The 20,298-nt window shown below is 37.7% G+C and overlaps 2 protein-coding genes across 2 annotated transcripts in view; both read left to right on the forward strand.

Moving 5' to 3' along the window:
* The first annotated feature begins 1,885 nt into the window (after positions 1–1,885).
* The window catches only part of LOC137175029 (Fc receptor-like protein 5), a 116,879-nt gene continuing 98,466 nt past the window's right edge, over positions 1,886–20,298 (forward strand). The window contains exon 1 of the mRNA XM_067580649.1: positions 1,886–2,158. Within this exon, the coding sequence (XP_067436750.1) occupies positions 2,062–2,158 (97 nt within the window). The 5' untranslated portion in view covers positions 1,886–2,061. The remainder of the gene's footprint in view (positions 2,159–20,298) is intronic.
* The window catches only part of LOC137175038 (uncharacterized), a 28,721-nt gene continuing 15,591 nt past the window's right edge, over positions 7,169–20,298 (forward strand). Inside the window, exons 1-2 of the mRNA XM_067580665.1 lie at positions 7,169–7,261; positions 7,422–7,697. Of these exons, the coding sequence (XP_067436766.1) occupies positions 7,484–7,697 (214 nt within the window). The 5' untranslated portion in view covers positions 7,169–7,261; positions 7,422–7,483. The remainder of the gene's footprint in view (positions 7,262–7,421; positions 7,698–20,298) is intronic.

Below are 20,298 nucleotides of genomic sequence, written 5' to 3' on the forward strand. Positions count from 1 at the left end.
GTATGATGTTTCAGATTAAGAAATACATATTGACTGTCCACTTCCTCATGTCACCACCAGTCTTAGTTGTATTCAAAGACAGTCAGTTAAAAAAACATTCTGTAATTGCTATATTATATTCATATGCATTGCACTTGACTCAATTTCTGCTTCCCCTGAAAATGTTTACAATAGTTTTAATTTCTGCCACCTAAAAAATCTGATTGCACATCCTCCACAGTATCAGCTAATTTATTTCTGCAGTGGCCAGGAAGTGTACATGTGTCAACATTTGCTGCGGTCAACTGAAGTTGTCTGAGCTTTGTGTAAAAGGGAAGGAAGCAGAGGCAGGCAAAACTTAAAAACTCAAAGCAAAGTCTCAGACTCAGAGCAGCTGAGTGACAGAGTGTCAGTGCTGGATGTGAGGATGAGGTACACTTTGATCTGTGTGCTGGGATTATTCTGTAAGTACATTACTGACTTTCTCTCTTTGCATGTCACAGATTAAAGAACATGTTGCTGAATAGTCAGAATTACAGAGTATCACTGGTTGAACCAGTTTCTCTGAGAGCTTGAACAGAGCACGCTTATGGTTTTTAACTGCAGGGTTGTTTTATAGGCCAGATGTTGGTTGGTGACTTGGCTCAGTTTAGATTGATGGACTGTTTTTTGAAGCAATTACTTTTGCATAAATACTGTGTGGCACAATGCATGTAAATTGTTTAAGGTATGTGGGTTTTGAATTTCATGATTTTCTTATTTTATTTTACATGTTTCATTTTAAAGAGTTGTTTCCTTTTATCTGTTGCCTTCCTGCTTACCAACTTACTGTATATAGACTATATATAGTTTTAAATGCCTTTATTATAATATTGACTTTTTTCAGTTTGATTAAATTTGATGAAGTTTCAATCTTTATTTTAGTGATGAATACACTCTTCTACGGACACTCTGAAGGTGACCAATTGTTTTTTTATTTATATATTTTATATAAATATTTATCTCTTATTTATCACCTTCTGTATTAATCTTAATCATCCTTTTTGTGTTTATATTTTATCATGTATGTATCATTTTACTCCATGTATCAATACAAATTCTGAAATGCCTTGATTAATGCAGAATTGCTTATTCATCAAAACTATATATATTTTGGTCTTTATCATTTCTGGGCAGATTTGTATGTTTATATAGTGAGACCAGATGTTGTTCTGACCCTTGAGACAAATTGTATATTTACTAAAGAGTTTGTTAACTTCATACAGATGAGTTTTCTCTTCATGCGTTCATCTGATAATCTTAACGCTCATCATTAACAGGGCAGGGTGATGACTCAGCAGAGGACACTGGTGAGTCTGATGTGGAGAAAGGATCATCTGCAGGTGCAGTCAATTACAACAGTCATTACAACTTCATTCATTATTACACTGGAGGTGATTACGGGTCGACATGCAGTTCAAATGATCTCACTTACTTTGGGTAGTGACATGTGTGCTGGCTGCCACAGTGTCTTTTTACATCATCTTATAATTGTGATCATTGATTGTGAAAACCAAGTGCAGGACCAGCCTGTATGAGCAATATTCCTCTTATACTTATAATATCTTATAATTGTGGAACTAATGTAGCAAACAGGTGAGTGTGGAGCTGCTTTTAAGAAATTGGGACATAAAATCATTTAGTGGGCATATCATTAATTATTACAGTAAGTGTGACTACAACTTCCTCTTAATCCAATTTAATGCTGAATTCTCACAACACACTTTAAAACCATTATATTTAATAGTGATATCATATTGCTGCTAAATAACTAATTTTGTCACAGCTTTATTTATATGAAATATATAATAATTTACTGTAATTGAAATGATTAATGAAACAAGACTACACCTCTGTTGCACAGATGATGATGTGATCCTGGAAAGTCCTGCATTCACATTGTTTGAAGGAGACTCAGTGACTCTGCGCTGTAGACATCGTACTCCTGGATATAAGAAGAAAGCCACCTTCTACAGAAATGGATCATCTCTTGAAACATACACAAACCATCAACCACATAGAATAACACACGGCGCTGTAAAAATGACCATTTATTCAGTATCAGTGTCAGACAGAGGTTTTTATAAGTGTAAGTTTGATGAGGGGACAGAATCCAGAGAGAAAGAACTACAAGTTGAAGGTAAGTAGCTTTCATACTGTGATGAAAAAAATGTTCACAAAATAATCTTAACTCAAAATGTCCACTTAGCTTTTCTCAGCTCTTAACTGCATTTCACTTTATTCATTCAGCAACGATTTTTTTTTGTTTAAATGTTTTCATATTTCTTCTTCTGGAGTGCTGAACAACAAGTGAATCTTTTTTCTGCCTTCACGTAACCAGTCACTAAACAAAAGAAAGAAACTGACGTCATATTGTTTGACTTCTGTGAACTAAAGTCTTCAGTTTCATGCAGATTTTGTCACAAGGGTACGGGAGGCTGAGAGAGCTTAATGCACTGCAACTTAAGATTCACATGTAAATGTAGCAGAAAACACACAAGCATGTGAAGAAAACACATATGCAGCATTTAGAAAGACAAGTTGGAGTTTGATTATGAACATAAACATTTTCAAACAGAGAGTCTAAATTCATTTGAACATTGAGTTATACATAATTTGAGACAGATGTTTCCTTTGTGTTCTGTAAAAATGTAAATACATTCTTGATGACATGTTCATTACAGTAATTTCTTTGTTTTATTGTTTTTCTAAACTTAACAGCACGTAGACGCAAGATTACACTGACAGCAGACAGGAACAACATAACAGTACAGGGAAGTGTGACTCTGACCTGCAATGTGGAGGACTCTACTGGCTGGAAATATGACTGGTACAGACGTACCTCAGCAGATTCTGAAAAAACTCCTCCTCAGACAGCAGAGGCTGATGAATCAGGCAGTATCAGTATCTCACAGGGAGGCATTTACAACTGCAGAGGACGGAGAACAGAACCAGATGTCACCACACCTGAAAGTGATGAAGTCAACATTGAGGAAACAGGTGAGTTAAGTCGTTTGTTCTGAAATAAAACAACTTATATTCTTTAAATTAAATTCTTAAACAGTGTCTGAAGTGTGGAAGAGAAGCATATGTGGTAACAAGAACCATAATGAATGGATGATTTAGTCCAGTACCTCTTAGCTCTCTGAAGGAAGTTTGAAAATGTCTGAAATCCTTTATCATGGTAATAATACAATATTTGTTTGACACTTCAGTTTGTTTACAGACACAATAAAGGAGTTGAGGGTTCTTCACTAATGCTGCTCAGTTTTACTTATAAATGTTTTGAAAACACATGACTGCTTAATGCAGTATTATTTGTGGACTTTTCCTTGACATTGAATATCATTTAACTCAATGTTTCAGCTGAAATGGTTTTAGCTTGTTTCAGTCTAGATTTTAAATTGGTGAGGTGGCTTTTAGATTATTTTATTGATTATATTTTAAAATGATCAGAGTCAGTGATGGCAGGTAGGATTCTTTACTCCAGTGGCTCCCCCGAGTGGTGAGTCCTTTCTCTGCATGAGAACAGACACGTCATTAAATTTGCTGACAGTACTGTGATCCTCAGTTTATTACTTGACCAACTTTTCCCCCCCAGATAAAAATCTTTTCTTCAGGTGAATGTTTATAAGAAATATGGCTGTGAACAAACTGTCCTGTAATGCAAATAAAATCTATTCACACCAAATCTCAACAACATTTGTTTTTATCATATAAACTTAATGCTGAATAAAAGGTTCTCATTCTTGTTCATAGAAAATTGAATTTAATATATGTTTTTTTAAAAATTTCCAGTAATCTTCCTGCTTGGTAACCTAGACAGCAAAGATGCAACTACATGGGATTATTAAACTGTTCCCCAAAATGACTGATGTTGAACAGTCAAGTCTCTCTGCACTGTGAGATAAATGCATCCTGTAAAATTTTAGGTTCAGGTGTTCTGGAGGACTGTTGTCCTCAGTAAGACCTGTTTATCTGACAAACATGTGACTGCAAAGGTCTTTTCATACGACTTGATTTGTATCTGTTTTTTTATGTTTTTGATGTTGCCTTGTATCTTTTATATTTCGCTCTCAATTTTATATTTCTAGTTGTGTCTAACTGTGTATTTTTGGTTTGAACAGTTTCCAACAAGGCTGTTGTGACTCTGCAACCCAACTGGCCTCTGATATACAGTGATGAGACAATCACTGTCAGATGTGAGATCCAGGGAGGTACAGACACTCGATGGGAATATGAATGGAGAACAAACACCTTAAACACACTTCCAAAACACAATGAATACAAGATTAGCAGTGCTTCTGAGTCCAACAGTGGAGCCTACAGTTGTAAGGGTAGAAAGAACTTGTATTCATCAACAGAGTGGAGTGATGCCATCACATTGACAGTATCATGTAAGTCAAACCATCTGTCATTCATATCCAAAATGGCTTGTTTTTCATTTCAGTCTACCTAAGTAAGATAACAGAAATATTTCTCCCTCCAACAATGATGCAGCCTCCTATGAGCAGCTCAGTAACAAGTGGTTGCGTTTTAGTTTGAGAACAGAATTACTGAAACTGAGCTGCTGAAAATGATATAAATGTTTCAAGTCTGTTGTGTAGCCACAGCACTGACCACAATTCATTTGACATTGCTGTAGGCTTCCCGTCTCATTAGAAAAAAGAAGAGAGAAAAAGAGAGAGAGCAGCTGAAAGCACCAGGAGAGAGAGAGAGATTGAAAGAGAGAGAGAGAGAGAGAGGGAGAGAGAGAGAGAGAGAGAGGCTGTGGTCAAGCCAGAGAGTGAATGAAGAGAGGGAGCGCCGGTTGCGAGAAAGCCGGTGAATCAGATAAAAAAAAGTTATTTTCTGATTGTTTCACAGCAGTGACATTGTTGAGCACAAATAAACACGCCAACAACTCCACACACCTCCGCTTGACCCTGCGGCTGAACGCAGCACCGCCTGATTTGGTCTGAATAGGCTATTGGTGGCAGCAGGTGCTAACAGGCTAAGCTAACAGTGTGTCAGTGGCTTTACACTAGCAGCGGTCCGGATGGAGGAGCTGCTAACCAGCCTGAGAAAACTACAACTGTGGGTTCCAAAAAGAAGTAAAACTACAACTGTTCTTGTAACGTGTATCACTTCAATTTTACATATAAAAAATGAAGTTCAAGCGACCATCTCGCCATTCTTACACAGGTTTAACCATAGCAACGTTATGATGAAGGTGACATTTTTTCAAACATGTGGGCGCTGTGCCATGCGGCTACTATAATACTGTATGCAGCTACTATAGTAAAATGTACGGGTGCTGGTGTATAAATTAACCATCCTTTTAACCAACAGTTGTAAAGAAAGCAAGGGAAGTACATTTAATAAAGCCCTGGAGGGCGGGAGTGGATGAACCCAGTTAAGGAGTATCCGCCCGTACGGGACGCTCTAAGAAGTAAAGCGAACATGCCCGCGAGAAGGCAGGGATCATTTCACTGATCAACACTACACCTGGCTTATTGGTTTGGGCATTTTGACAGGATTATTAAGAGCAGGGACGAAATCTGAAAGCAGTTCAATGAGCGCACAGAAGCAGCCTGAGTGCGAGGAGAAGAGCTGAAGCTGCAGCGCGGGAAAACTGTGCAAGGAACATTATATTTGAGTGCAAGCACACAGTTTGAGCAGAAACAGAGCAAATCTAAGCGCAAGCAGAGGCTATTTGAGTGCGAGGGCAGGGTTTTGAGGGACAATATTACAAAATTTGAAAGTGAAATCAATAAATCATGCTCTCAAATTGATATACCACGCTCTTGAATAAAGATAGGAAAAATGCTCCATACTTTGCACCAGTGTCACCAACTAGCTCTCAACTTTGAGAAACATGCCACCACATGATCACCACAACTATTCTAGTGTTAGTCAAAAAAACAAAAACAAAAATAGAAGCAAACAAAAACACTGCGCTAATTAAACATCAACTGTACCTTGTTAGTTAGTTCTGCAGTAACTCCTGTCATCGGCCAAGTCGAGTCATATGTCACATGCTCTGTTTGTATCTTCCATATGATGGTATTAGCTAAATGATTTGATTGATGATCAAGTCTTTTCTAAGGAAAATATCAAGAATGATTTCCCTGTAGTTCTTGTGCTGAAGTAAAAACATTTTCTTCGGGCAAATCTCATTCCAACCATTTACTTGTTTTGTTTTTTGTTCTAATGTGAACAGCAAGTAATCTCAAGGCCACAGTAACAGCAGAAAGGACAGTCATAGCAGTATATATTTCTGTTTTTATCCAAACTGTGTATATTTGGTGGGTACAGTTTCTAACAAGACTGTTGTAACACAGCAAACCAACTGGCCTCAGATATTCAGTGGTGAGTCAATCACTCTAAGATGTGAGATAGAGGATAGTGGAGACACTGAGTGGGAGTATGAATGGAAAACAACCAAAGAAGAACCTCTAAAACAGTGAATACTGGAGTTTCAGTGCTACTTTTTACAGTAGAAAAGTACTGCTGTAAGGATGAACATAAAATAGACCCTTAGTCCTCAACAGAAAGAAGTGATCCCATCAGGTTGACAGTGTCATGTAAGTTGGACTGTGTTTCATCAATTGTGAGAATATCATGTTTTTGAGTTTTCACCTATCTGTGTCTGAATAATTCAATAGAAAACATTTCTTTACTCAAGAATTAGTCAACCTCTCAGGATTGATCAGTAAATAACTGTGTTTGTTTTTGAAGACAAGCCATCATTCAGTGTCCTGTAGCATTTGAAATATACTTAATTGATTCATTGTTAACAGATTAAAGAAAATATAAAACAATGACTCATGGTGCAGATCAAAGTGATTAAATCAATATTTTCTGTGTGCTTGGGACTCCCATCAAGATTACGTTAAATTCATTATGTTCTCATTTTCACAAAGTTATTTAAATTGGACTAAATCACAGGGACAATAATTACCTTTTAATGTCTTTGTTCTAAACTGAACAGCATATAAACCAAAGGCCAAACTGAGTGCTGACAACAGAGACATTCCAGTAGGGGGCAGTGTGACCCTGACCTGCTCTGTGGACCCATCATCATCTGGTTGGAAATACCACTTGTACAAAATCTCTGAACCCCTGAACACACAAGATGCTGTTTTCCAGTCAACTGGACAATTCAGTGTCTCACAGGGAGGACTCTACTGGTGCAGAGGAGAAAGAGGAAACCCAGTTTACTACACAGAGTACAGTGATTCAATCACGATCAACACAATTGGTGAGTTTGACAATGAGATTTGTAACACGCAATGTAGAAAAACCTCTATTGTATTTTCATGATTATTGATTAAGATTTAGGCTAAAAAACATAATGACTGTGATTGATTTAAGCGTTTGTCATTCTTGTATCCTCATGGGTAATTCTTAACCATGAACAGTCTCAAATAATGCTGTTGTGACTCTGCGACCCAACTGGACTGAGAAAAACAGAGGAGAGGCGATGATGCTGAGATGTGAGATCCACGACGGAGACACAGAGTGGGAGTATGAATGGGAAACACCCCGCATATACATACCTCCAAATCAAAATGAATACATGATTAGCTATGCTTCCTCATACCACAGTGGAAACTACAGGTGTAAAGGCAGAATGAAAAATGCACAACGTACTTCAACAGAGTGGAGTGATTACATCAAATTGACAGTATCTGACAGTAAGTCTGATCATATTTAATTTACAATGAAAATATTAAATATACAATAAAATACATTTTTGTTGGAATATATTTAGATAGTATATCATTAAGTTTATGTTGCCTCTATATATATTGTGATAAAATGTAATTCTATAATAGATAAAATGATAACTGTATTAGATAAGATTTATTTATATGTCTAGAGACTAAAGTCTACATCATAACATGTTTTCATTCTGAGAAAATCACTTTCCAACAGATGCACCAGAGTCTGTCCTGACTGTGTCTCCACCATGGCTGAGTCCTGGAGACTCAATAACTCTGAGCTGTGAAGTTGAACATCCATCTGCAGGATGGAGGTTCTACTGGTATAAGACTGTTCCCAAACCATCAGACAACTCCTACAGTGATGAGCTGCTACCTGGTAGCACCAATGGGACTGAACAGGATTCCTACATCATTCATGGGTCAACACACACAGCAAGATATATGTGTAGAGCTGGAAGAGGAGACCCAGTGTTTTACACTGATTACAGCAAACCTGCGTTTGTTTGGTCTGGAGGTGAGTTTGCTTGTTTGTTTTTGTCTCCTTCTGTCAAGAAGCAGTTGTGATGTCATTGTCTGGGTATTGATTGTGGTGATCCTATGACCTTTCTCCATCAAGTCAAGATTTCAGTTTTTCAACAATGTTGATATTGAATTATTCTACATACTGGACTGGGCTGGATTTCCTTTGTTTACATCTTCAATTGATCTGAAAACATTACAGCATCAAAAAACTGAGATATTAGGATTTTATTTGTCATTGAAACCAAACTCTGCTCCTCTTTGCAATGAATACTTTTACTTTGGATGCCTGAGCTCATCTTACAGTGAATACTCATTACTTTTACTGACACAGCAGGCTGGACAGGTGTGTTTAAATGAGACTTTATCTAGTGGTCCGGCAACATATAGACATACAAAACAGTCAAAATCTAGTAATGAAAAACCAGAAAAGTTAGCAGGCAACAAAGCAGGTAAATGGACAAAGTACAGAAACAGCTGGAAACCTGAGAAAAGTCAGACAGATGAGAGAAAAACACTGACTATACAGTACCAGTCAAAAGTTTAGACACACTTTCTCATTCAAGGGAAGGTGTGTCCAAACTTTTGACTAGTACTTTATATAGAGACAATGAAACATCATTTAGTATGAAAAACACATCCTCTGTATGTTTGAAAGGTGGCAGGTAGATGTAGGTTGTTTACAGCTTCACAGTGAACAGTTGCTGTAGTTATCTTGGTAGCAAGTTTTCAAGATAGAAAAAATAATCAAAACATCCATAAAACAGCTCAAAACACTCTGCAGCACACTTCACATCTCCACTGTCAGTCCATATGCTCTGTATGTTCTTAACACTCACAGTTTCACCAAAACACTGAACCTTTTGTACAGTTTATGTTATTCAGATGTTTTTACTCTCAATAATAAATAGTATAAAAAATACAAAAAAGAGGATTATTTGCATTGTGATCTTTTTAATTTTAATATCTCTGTACTTGGTTTGCTCCTCATTACATGTTGTTTTTCAGATGTTCATTCAGCAGTGACTCTCAAAGTGAGTCCTGACAGAGTGCAGCACTTCACCTCTGACTCTGTCTCACTGAGCTGTGAAGGAAACTTCACTGAGTGGAGAGTGAGGAGGTTTCCTGAGGACCACTACTGGTCATACTGTTCTAACTGGAGGTCAATGACTGGATCCACATGCAACATCAAGAGTTCACAGCAGAGTGATGCAGTGTACTGGTGTGAGTCTGGATCAGGAGAGTTCAGCAATGCAGTCAACATCACTATACAGAGTATGTTTACATCACATTTTATTTCATTTTCATCTTGTATTTCAATTATTTTCAACATGGTGTCACTAACTACACTTCCTGTGTAGACAATCAAGTTATATGCCTAACCTTTTGATAGAAAAATTGTTGTTATATTATTGTTTCTTTAACAAAATTAAAAGCTCATTAAACTATATTTGCTTAATATTATCATAAAGAAACATCATCCAATCAATTAGAAAATCAGACGTCCTCTGCACAACATTATAATTTAGTGGTGTTCTTGTCAAACACAGGTAATGCAAAAGAATAAATAAATTATGAAAGGGCTTCCATCAAACCAAAACTCATCTGTGGACAAAATTAAAGCTTCTTGATATTTATTTAAACAACTGGAAATTAATATTTTTGGTGTGCATCAAGACCTTTCTTTATTCCTGATGATAAAATTAACATGCTGATTTAGTCAGAGGTGATTTTGTGTCAATAGCCATCCATCGTTTCCTTCATGTGTACCTGTTAGCTCTAGAGCTAACTAGCCATAGCTAGTATATTTACAGTTACAAGACATGTATGTAATAAAGCTGAAATGTTGGGTCTTTGCTCAGCTACACTGATTCTGTGAGATAAATTAGTTGGAGAAAAATAAAGGCATATGTGTGATCTATTCTCATGGTTTTATGTCACCTTGTTCTAAAGGTCAGCAGCTGGTCTCTGACTGAAACTTCATATTCTTTGACTGTTTTACAGATGCAGATATTATCCTGGTGAGCCCTGTGCATCCTGTGACTGAGGGAGATTCTGTTACTCTTGGCTGCAAACTGAAGAGAGGAGAATTACTTTCCAACGTGGTTTTCTATCAAAATGACAAACTTATCCAAAATGATATCAGAGGGGAGCTGAATATCTCTGCAGTGTCAAAGTCAGACGAAGGCTTCTACAAGTGTAAATACTCAGGAAAAGAATCAGTACAGAGTTGGATGTCAGTTAAGGGTGAGTAGGATTAAAACAATTCATGCATTTTCTTTCTTCTAAACTGTGTTGCCGTCTTAGAAAGAAATGTGGTCAAATACTTTACAGAATTAGAAATTTACAGGTTTAGTTTCAGCTGATTTCACATATTGGATTGTGTAAGAGAACTTGTTTTATACTGTAGATAAGGGCATAAAATTACAAATTATTGATTATAAAAGTACAAATGTAAATGAGTGATAAGACAAAGATTGTTTTCTTTTGAGCTGAATAAAGTTGCATCAGTGGTCATGACTCATATCACACTGTATAGCAACACATACATGTTTATACATACTGTTTAGTCTGTGTTTAGTGTGTGTATGTGTTTGTGTTGTCATACTTCTAGATTTGTATATTAATGCGTTTGTATTTATGTGTTTGTGCTGTAGAAGTCGACTTTTTTTGTATCCTAGATTTTTTGTCTTTACTAAGACTTGATGTGACTTCACTTATTTTTATTAAAGCACTTCATTTTAAGAATCGTACTATATAACTTAATTAATTGTATTAATAGTTATTATTTCTTATCTATTACAGCAGTGTTCAGGCCTGACAGCTCTTCATCTCCTATACCATTAATTGTTGGGCTGGTTTGTGGAATTATTCTTATTATTCTCCTGCTCCTGTTGTATTGCTACAGACGATCCAAAGGTGAGACTTTTTCCTTCTGATGTTAAGAGTTTTATGTATTTTAATTATTCAAATACTTAGACATATGCTGATGTCATAACGTGAAATGTCAGAACAATTTACAGAACAACCGTATGTATCTTAACAACACATGTATCTTTTTCACAGATTCACACTTTATCAGGTTGGTACAAAACCATCTTCCCTCATTTTGAACATAACAGCAGTACCTTCAATGTTTCTTATTAAATTTAATGTATTTGCTAAACGTTTTAGGCCGATCCAGTCTGAGAGCACCAATCAGAATGAAAACTCCTCTTCTCTCCATGGTCAGTCTTCAAACTAATCCTGATTCATTTGTTGGACTTACCATTAACTCTAACCTGAACAATTTTACACTCAGTTTCTAATCAGCTGATTTTCAAAGAACATTAATCAAAAGTCTCAAAGACGTGTCAGCTGTTTAACCACATGCACAAAAGATCAGAGTATAACATGGTTTCACATTGTTTGCACTTGAACTGAACCTAAACTACTAGACAGAGTCCTGAAATATTATTGTCCTTCTGTCCTATCATAACAATACATACTATAATAACACTATGGTATGAAAATATCTTTCAGTCCTGGTTGTGACTTAAATATTACAGTTTCAAAGACTAAAATATTTAAAATTCCTTGTTTTGTACACTTAACTACACCACAAATAAAAAATAAAGATGAATTTGACCTTGGCTTGATATTAACTGCTCTGTAGGTGATGCCTGTCTCTATGAATCAGTCAGAGGCTCTGAGGACACTGATCATGCTACAGTATATACCTTTTAATTTACACAGAACAGTCAGAAATGCTCAATTACGTTATTTAAGGGGACTGATTACAATTAATTGATATGAAATCCTGTAACTAAAAAATAAGTATATTTCAGATGCAGGAGAATCCCAGGATATTATATATTCTTCAATAGAGCTTAAAAACATTGCTAAGGCGGGTGAGTACACAAACGACTGAAATGCAATAAATAGTTCAGAGATGTTTTTGTCTGCCAGCAGACTAAACAAAAAGAAAAGATACATTTATCATTTTCATGCATTTCTTTGATCATCTTAACAGGGAAGCGTCATGAAACAGTGGAGAGCTCTGTTTACGCTGATGTGAAGATAGGATCTGCTGCAGGTACAGTCCCTCCTGTATGTTTTTGTTGAAAATTTGTCATATATAATTATTTGTTAATTACACTGTATGTAATTATGGGTCAGCATGCAGTTCAAATAATCTAAGTCACCTCTGGTACTACTGCCACTGGGAGCTGCTTGAGGCAGATATTGTCAACCCCTGCTCACATAAAGGAGCTTGTAGACTCTAAAATGGTAAAATGGGCTGTTTCATATACATTAGCTAGTTATTTTATGCCCTTGTGTATAATTTGTTTCTTATAAATTCCGACTTCATAGATTTGACATAAAACTATAGTTAACTGAAGTCACTGAGATGATTATTTCAGATTTTGATATGTATTATGATTTTTTTTGGTCAAGTTAATGCTTTTCTGAAATTGCGGTTGCACATGAAGTCGTGCTTATTTGTGTGGCACAATATAACATACCAGAGAGTTTTACTGAATTATAACATCAACAGATTCTGAACCAGACTAAACTCTCAAGGACAAGACATTTCTCAAAAAACAAACAATACAAATAAACTGAAGTTTCAGTTACAACAACTGATTTGTGTGGATTTTGATTTTCCTTTTATACATTTTAAATTCTGCTTCTAAAAAAGAAGACAAGGATCCCAAATTTCTTTTATTTTAATTCTACCTGTCAATCCATCCATTCATCAATCCAGCTTTATATGTCTGCTGAACAAACAAATCCTGACATCTGGTTTCTGTTTTAGATGGTAATCTAACATATGCCCAGGTTAACTATCACAATAAAGGCAAAGCCAAGAAACACAAAGGTAAGTAAAGTCTACACCAACCATCATGTTGGTCTTAGACACAGTGTAATGTATGTAATGTGCTCAGAGCTTGTAAAATTGTAGGTGTTTGTAATTATTATTTTTTCATTGAATATATTGTGTTGGAATGTATGTTTATTTTACATTACGTGTGTTTGCAGTGATGAAGAACAGTATTTATACATCAGTATGTATATTCAGTATCAGTATGTTTACTAAATTCTGTAAAAGCCATAATACTCTGCTGTGTGACTACTTTGAGCACTGTGAGCATTACAATACTGTTATTCTTTTATTATCAGTGGAGACATTAACCCTGACAACCCTTCAGTACATTATCATTGTAAATGATGACATTACTGGCAAATGTTTTTAACTAATCCTCTCTCCATTTATAGGTAAATCATCTCCTGCAGCAACTGATGAAGCTGTTTATTCTGAAGTTAAACCAGGAACATCTCTTGGTAATAATTCTGTCATGTTATGTACAAACTGTAATGATTAATACTACTGATCATTAAATGGATTATATGTCATAATAGCATGTCGAAAGCATATTTTACATCCTGAATAACCTTATATGTTTGTTTTTCGTGGTTGTTTTTCAGGTCAGTAAAGACAGCTGTATGGACAAGGCCAAATAAATATGGTTAACAACATTTTATATAACTATTGTGTGCAACTCTGCTATCCAAATATCAGCGATGCTCAATGTTTTGTACAGTTAATTTAATAGCAGATGATATAAAATAATTACATCATGTGGATTCAATACTCTCTTTTTTAGCAGAAAGTACAAGACTACTGAGGTTTATTCCCATTTAGTATTTATGCACTGTAGTATTATTATTTTTATTTTTACAGTTATTTTGTCACTTAATTTTAAAAACTTTGATTGCAGGCTGTTTAAAAAAAGCAGCAGGAGGTATCAGTTTGAAATGTTTAAACAACATTACCCAGGTGGTGCTGCAGCTTTAAAGTCAACATATTTTTCAGTGTTAAATGAAAAAGCTCCAGGATGGACGTCAACAATTACTTTTATATACGTAATGAACTGCTATCAACTATTACATGTAACTTTTGCTGTTATTATACTGGAAAGTTTTCCTGTCTATTTACAAATGAATTTATCGGTGGTGTATGTGCTTTATTTTTGTTAGGCATCAATAAACTTTTTTTCTGCAGTAAACAGTCAGTGGTGTTTCTAAATGCTTTTTATATTTGCATAATATATACTTTATATATTTACATAATTGAGTGAACTAGTGTTGTCATCTAATTGCACACTACCAAAGGTGTGAGTCTACATGTCTTTCCTAATATGAGCTGATCAGACGCCAGAGAGAGTTGAGGCAGTAGAGAGGAGAGTGGTGCACTACTGATCCATATCTAATAATGAAAAGCTGAACATCAAATAACAAATGCACATTGCAATTAATGTCGACTGTTATGAATAGAAAGGTCAAACAATGAACAGTAACCCATCAAATAATTAGTACAGAGGTGGAATGGTCAATATATTTATCTTTTTATTTGAAGGTCTATGTGTAGCTTTCACCACTAAATGTCACAATGTCATTATTTGATGTGTGCCTTCATTATTTATTGCTGCCACATTCATTATTCAATGTGATGATTTGTTATTTGATGTGTGCTGTGTGCCCGGCCTGTCAATCAAACCTGCCATCAAAGGCTCCACTCAATGCCTACAGAGCAGGAGTCCTGCAGGGGAGACTCTCGACCAACCGATGAAAATGAGGAAATAAAGTCTTTAGTTAAAGCCAAATGCATGCTGTCAGCCAGATGACATGTTTCACACCTGGTTGACAGCAGATAGCAGACTGAGGTGATAGGGAGAGTTCAAGATGCAAAACACAGTGAGAACTTTAATGTCAGATTTTCACAAGCTCACACCTCTGACTTTCTGTTGTATGATGTTTAAGACTGAGAAATAAATATTGTCTGTCCACTTCCTCATGTCACCACCAGTCATAGTTGTATTCAAAGACACTCAGTTAAAAAAAACATTCTGTTATTACTGTATTATATTCATATGCATTGCACTTGACTCAATTTCTACTACCTCCCAAAAATTTGTACTTCATTTAGTTTCTACCACTTAAAAAAACAAAACATTTGTGAACTCACATCCTGCACAGCATGAGACATCTCTTCTGCAACACATATTTCTGTGTAAAGAGGAACTGGTAAGTTGGTTTATATTTGTCATGCTGATAAGCAGAGGCTTGTCTTGTTTCTACTCAGACTGTAGTTGATAAGTAAATTGTATAATACAATGGTGCAAAATGTGCAACAATTTCCAAAAAGTCTAAAGTTCTAAAATCCAGTAAATGAAAAATGAGAACAGATAAATGACAGTAAACAGAAGCAGCCTTTATAACCTAATACCAGAGGTTTGTAACATGGCTGTTTTTAGAAATGAGTCCTGACATTTGGCTTCTGTTTGAATATGTGATGTAGACTCAGATTAACCACCATAATAACGGTCAAGCCAACCATGACAAAGGTCAGTAGGTAGACAGCAACAGTCTGCTGTTGGAGGTTTATTTCAACAACTCAAGATTTTTGGGGAAGAAGCAGAAATTCAGAACTTAGTTGGTTTATTCATACTGTAAATGTCAAATAATATAAATGATTTAATTATACTGTTTCTGAATAATGAGGCTGATAGAATACAGAATTTGTTTGATGTAATTGAAAAATGGATGTTTAACATTTTACTCATTGATGGGTTAAGATGAGTTTTTTCAAGAATACACAGTAGAATTATACGTGTTTATTTATATACACACGCAACACCTACCTCATCACAATGCAGACACTGTTGATGCAAGAGCAGTGGGCATATACTGCATAACATACACAAATAAACACAATTGTTGGGACTACATGTGGACCACAGTTTACCACATGTTTCAAGACTCCAAGAAACCTGAGCCCTGGGGGTTCGCACCCAAAGTGTGAAGCTCCACCCATGGATCCAGGTTATCAAAACTAGAGATTCCCCTCTTATCTCTCTCTTTTCTCCTTCAGCTGCAGGAGCAGCTGCCTCTCTTTTCTCCATGAGCTGCAGCAGGAGCAGCTCCTTGCTCTCTGGTGTGGCCTGCTTACAGCAGACACACACTTTCTTCTTTACGGCAGAAGACGCGAGAGCCTGCCTAAGACTCAGAAACTAAGTTTCCTTGTGCCAGCAGTTAACACACAAGTCTGCTGGCCAGTTTAACAAGTACAGGAGCCGCGAAATTGAGTTAGCTTGCTGCTAACTCTACACCGAGGAGTGACCTGGGCCCTCTGCACGACTGGAGTGCTGTCTGCCCAGCAACGCCTGCATCTTCAGCTTCAGAGCCAAAGCCTCCTCAGCCTGACTCACCCACGGATTCACCGGCTACAAAGCAGAACGCCACAAAGCATCTCTTCCTTCATGGACTGGTAACAACTGGGCATAGCCTAGCAACACAGTGAAGCATAGTACGGCTAAGCAAGAATGTTTAACTCAAACAATGTACTGTACGTGTATTGATTTGGTTAAGGTTATACATTGAACTGTTGTTGTGATGTCCTTGTTGCCTATAGTCAAGTTACTGCATAGCCACACCGCTAGGTTAATGTTAGCATGCTTAACACATGTTACATCCAGTAACTAGGCCTTGCATGCAACTAACCTCATCTTAACCTGGCACCTTTAGCATACACCATTTGGCCTTGAATAGAGAACCACACAGTTAAGAGGTTAAAACCTAGTTTGGCAAACTTTGGTTCAGGCAGCACATGTGGTTCAAGACACCACATGGTCTGGCCTTTTATCTCTGTAGTTTCCTTTATCAGCCAAAGTGTCGGCATGCCATGTGCTCAGTCACCAGGTGACTGCAGCCATCTTGCTATTGTCTTCCCTACACACACACACACACACACACACACACACACACACACACACACACACACACACACACACACTCACACACACACTCACACTTGTATATAGGTACACTTAGCTAGATTAGTATTGTGTGTTGCTTTTACCCTTTTGTTAAATAAATGCTTTTGGATATACCTGTTGTCTGTTTTAATGTTGCACAAGAATGAGTTTTGCCAACCTCTGCTCTGTAAAGAACTCCAAATCCTTCAACCTTTACTAGCTATTGATATGGTGATTTTGTTTATAGTTATTAAATTAATTATTAATCAAAGTCCCAAATTCATAGATTAGTACACTTTGAGACTGAATTGGCTATCTTTTTCCCTGAGTCCAGGGTGGTGCCCCGTTATTATTAATTCTTATTAATAATTTTATTGATTTTAATAATTAACAATTATCTTTGATAATCATTAATTATTGCTGATAGCCAAACTTGTAGCCACGGCCCAACAAAATGGTGCCCCGTGTGAGGCAGAGTATTGTTGGCAATTATTCATAATTGTGCAATATTAATTTCAGCATAATTTTGGCCAGTACCAAAATTCTGGAATCTAAAACCTTTAGACTATCCAAAAGTCTTTATATTTAACACGACCAGTCTGCCACAGGAGAAGATATCTAGCTGTACTTACAAACAAGTGAAGTGTTGGGAGAATTGATTTTTTTTTTCAAATCAATTTTAGCAAAAGCAATTGGTAACCCAAATCTTGAGTTGTTGATAACTACCACCTTAAGCCCTCGTAGTGTTAAACTAAGAGATTGCTGTTGCTGCTAGCCACTCAGGTCGAACCTACTCTGTAGGAAGTGTAAGAATTTTGGTTCAGCATTCGAATAGTACACATTCAATGCCATCCAGTCAAGCTGGCAGAATTAGTTGTTAATTCAAGTGCTCCCCTTGTTAATTAAACCACAGTGTGCCACCGGCCCTGTGACACATAGAGAGCTTGTACCTGGCTGTTACTGCCATGCATTCCAGCCTGAGTAAGAAATAGAGCCCGTGAGATAGAGCCACAGTGTGCTACCAGCCCTGTGAAACTTAGAAGTTATCCTCTAGCTGTTACTGCCATGCATTCCAGCCTGAGTCAACTTTAAGAAACAATCCTCTAGCTGTTAGTGCGCTGCATCTCAGTTAGTGCATGTTGAAATCTGTTGTGCCCACTAGAGCCACTAGACGGTGTCATAGCTACCCCTCCTCCACAGGAAGCTACTCCCCATAGTGTAAGCCACAAAATTGTTTGGTTAGGCTAGTGTACTGCCCAAACTACACTACAAAGTGTCTGCCACGCAACACCATAGCCAACCACATTGTTTTGTTGTACTAGTCAACTGTTAATCTAATCCTCCGTTCCGGATACAACAATGGAGAACCCCTGTGTAGAACAGTTTATTTCTTCCCTAGCACAGAGCCTAGAACCTGGCTACCCAGAATTCATCAGCAGGTTGAATTTCAGTGAGTGCAGGAAAGAGATAGACTCACTACTCAAGGACAGGAATGATGCACAGACCTCATCCAAAGATCCATTGTTATGCTTGCTTCTGAACTTCCACAGGCAAACCAGCCTTGCCTGTCAGAGCAGAGCAGCCCTAGAAAAGGAGGTAGATTTCCTTAGAGCGCAAAATGCTTGCCTCCTCCATGAGGTTCAGACAGCCAATAAGAAAGCCATGCGCTATTTAGAAGACCTATACTCAGCAGAGTTAAATCTCTGCTCACACAAGGAGGAATTGTTAAGGCTTAGGTCAGAATGTCCTGCCCCACTACAGTCATTCAGCCAATGTGATTCCGGTTATTCCGATTCACACTCCTCCCATAATGAAAGGTTAACTCCCTCTCCACTCAGAAGATTGGAACAATTCCAACTGACCCTAAGTTCTTGGGAATGAAGTCAGCTTCTCAACCTCCACTGAGAGACAGAGCTAACAGCTACCTGAGTTCCCATCTCTCTGAAACAGACACTGAAGAGACATGTAGTTTATCCTCTAGAAGATATTCTGCCCAGTGTTTTTCTCAGCCACCGATACATGACACATTCATCCGTGCTCATCCTTCCGAAGGGGGGACTAGATCATCCCAGAACTGTTCAGCCTCTCCTCAGCACTATCAGGAAAGTGATAACAGTTGTTCAGCCCCTGCCCTTCAACGAGAGAGAATTGTAGCACGTGATGCACATGTCCATGATAGTGCTAGTTTAGTCTTGTCTTCACCAGAAATGATTTCACAGTGTCCCCGCCTTAAAGTGCTTGAGCTCATAGCTAAGGACATTGATCATTTTGACCCAGACAGCTGTAATCACCACATTGAAGATTACTTTAGAGAACTAGAATACAATCTAGTTGACCTGCCCCATGCAACCCAAAGTGAGAAAGTTAAACTTGTGTGGAAAACCAGCTCTAAAGCTGTACACAAGTTTATACAATCACAACCTTCCAGAGTCAGAAATGACTACCAAGAGCTCCGTCAAGCACTAGTAGAAGAATTCTCTTTTACTGCTGACGAGACCACATCAATGGTTGCAGCCCTCCAAGTTAAACATTCCCGTCGTGAGCATCCCAGGGATTATTACCAACGTTTGAGGCATGCGTACTTCCAGGGCAAGAATGCACCAGGCTTAGAAGAAAACCCCACCTTCAAGTCCTTATTCTTGCGGAACCTTCATCCACGCGTACGCACTCACGTTGTACTTATGACGCACCAAGGTAACCCCTCACTGCGTGAGATAAGAAAGATGACACAGGTGGCTTGGGAAACTGCTGTCACGTCCAAAGCAGGAGGGAAAACAATTGAGCCTGCCAGCTCAAACACTGAAGCGTCATACAGGTCTGCTGCCTCAAAAGATCACCCTCAGAACAGTCCAAAGGGGGGTGACAAAAGGCAGCATAGGGACACTGAGCGTAAGCGCCATGTCCACCAACTGCGTCGAGATAGGCATTCACACAGTAGAAGCTTTAGAAGGCCATACGCAGAGATTCTGGCCCAGAAGTGTGACCAGACAATGGACAGATCAGATGATGACCACAGCATCTCTGACCACAGTTCAGTACATGGTCACCATCTATCAGACAGTGACAGTGCCTCTGAATGTCTCTCTCCCTCTGGCTACATGGAGCGTTACAGCCCTGAGCCACAAGTTAGAAACTTAAGGCACAAGAGCTCTAGAGTTCGCTTCTCACAATTCTAGACAGCAACACAGTCCACCCCTGTACTGACAGTGCCTTACCTTTCCTGCAGTTACATAGGTAAACTTGGGTTCGTTAGC

This window comes from Thunnus thynnus, chromosome 22, assembly GCF_963924715.1.
Source record: "Thunnus thynnus chromosome 22, fThuThy2.1, whole genome shotgun sequence".
Lineage (NCBI taxonomy): Eukaryota > Metazoa > Chordata > Actinopteri > Scombriformes > Scombridae > Thunnus > Thunnus thynnus.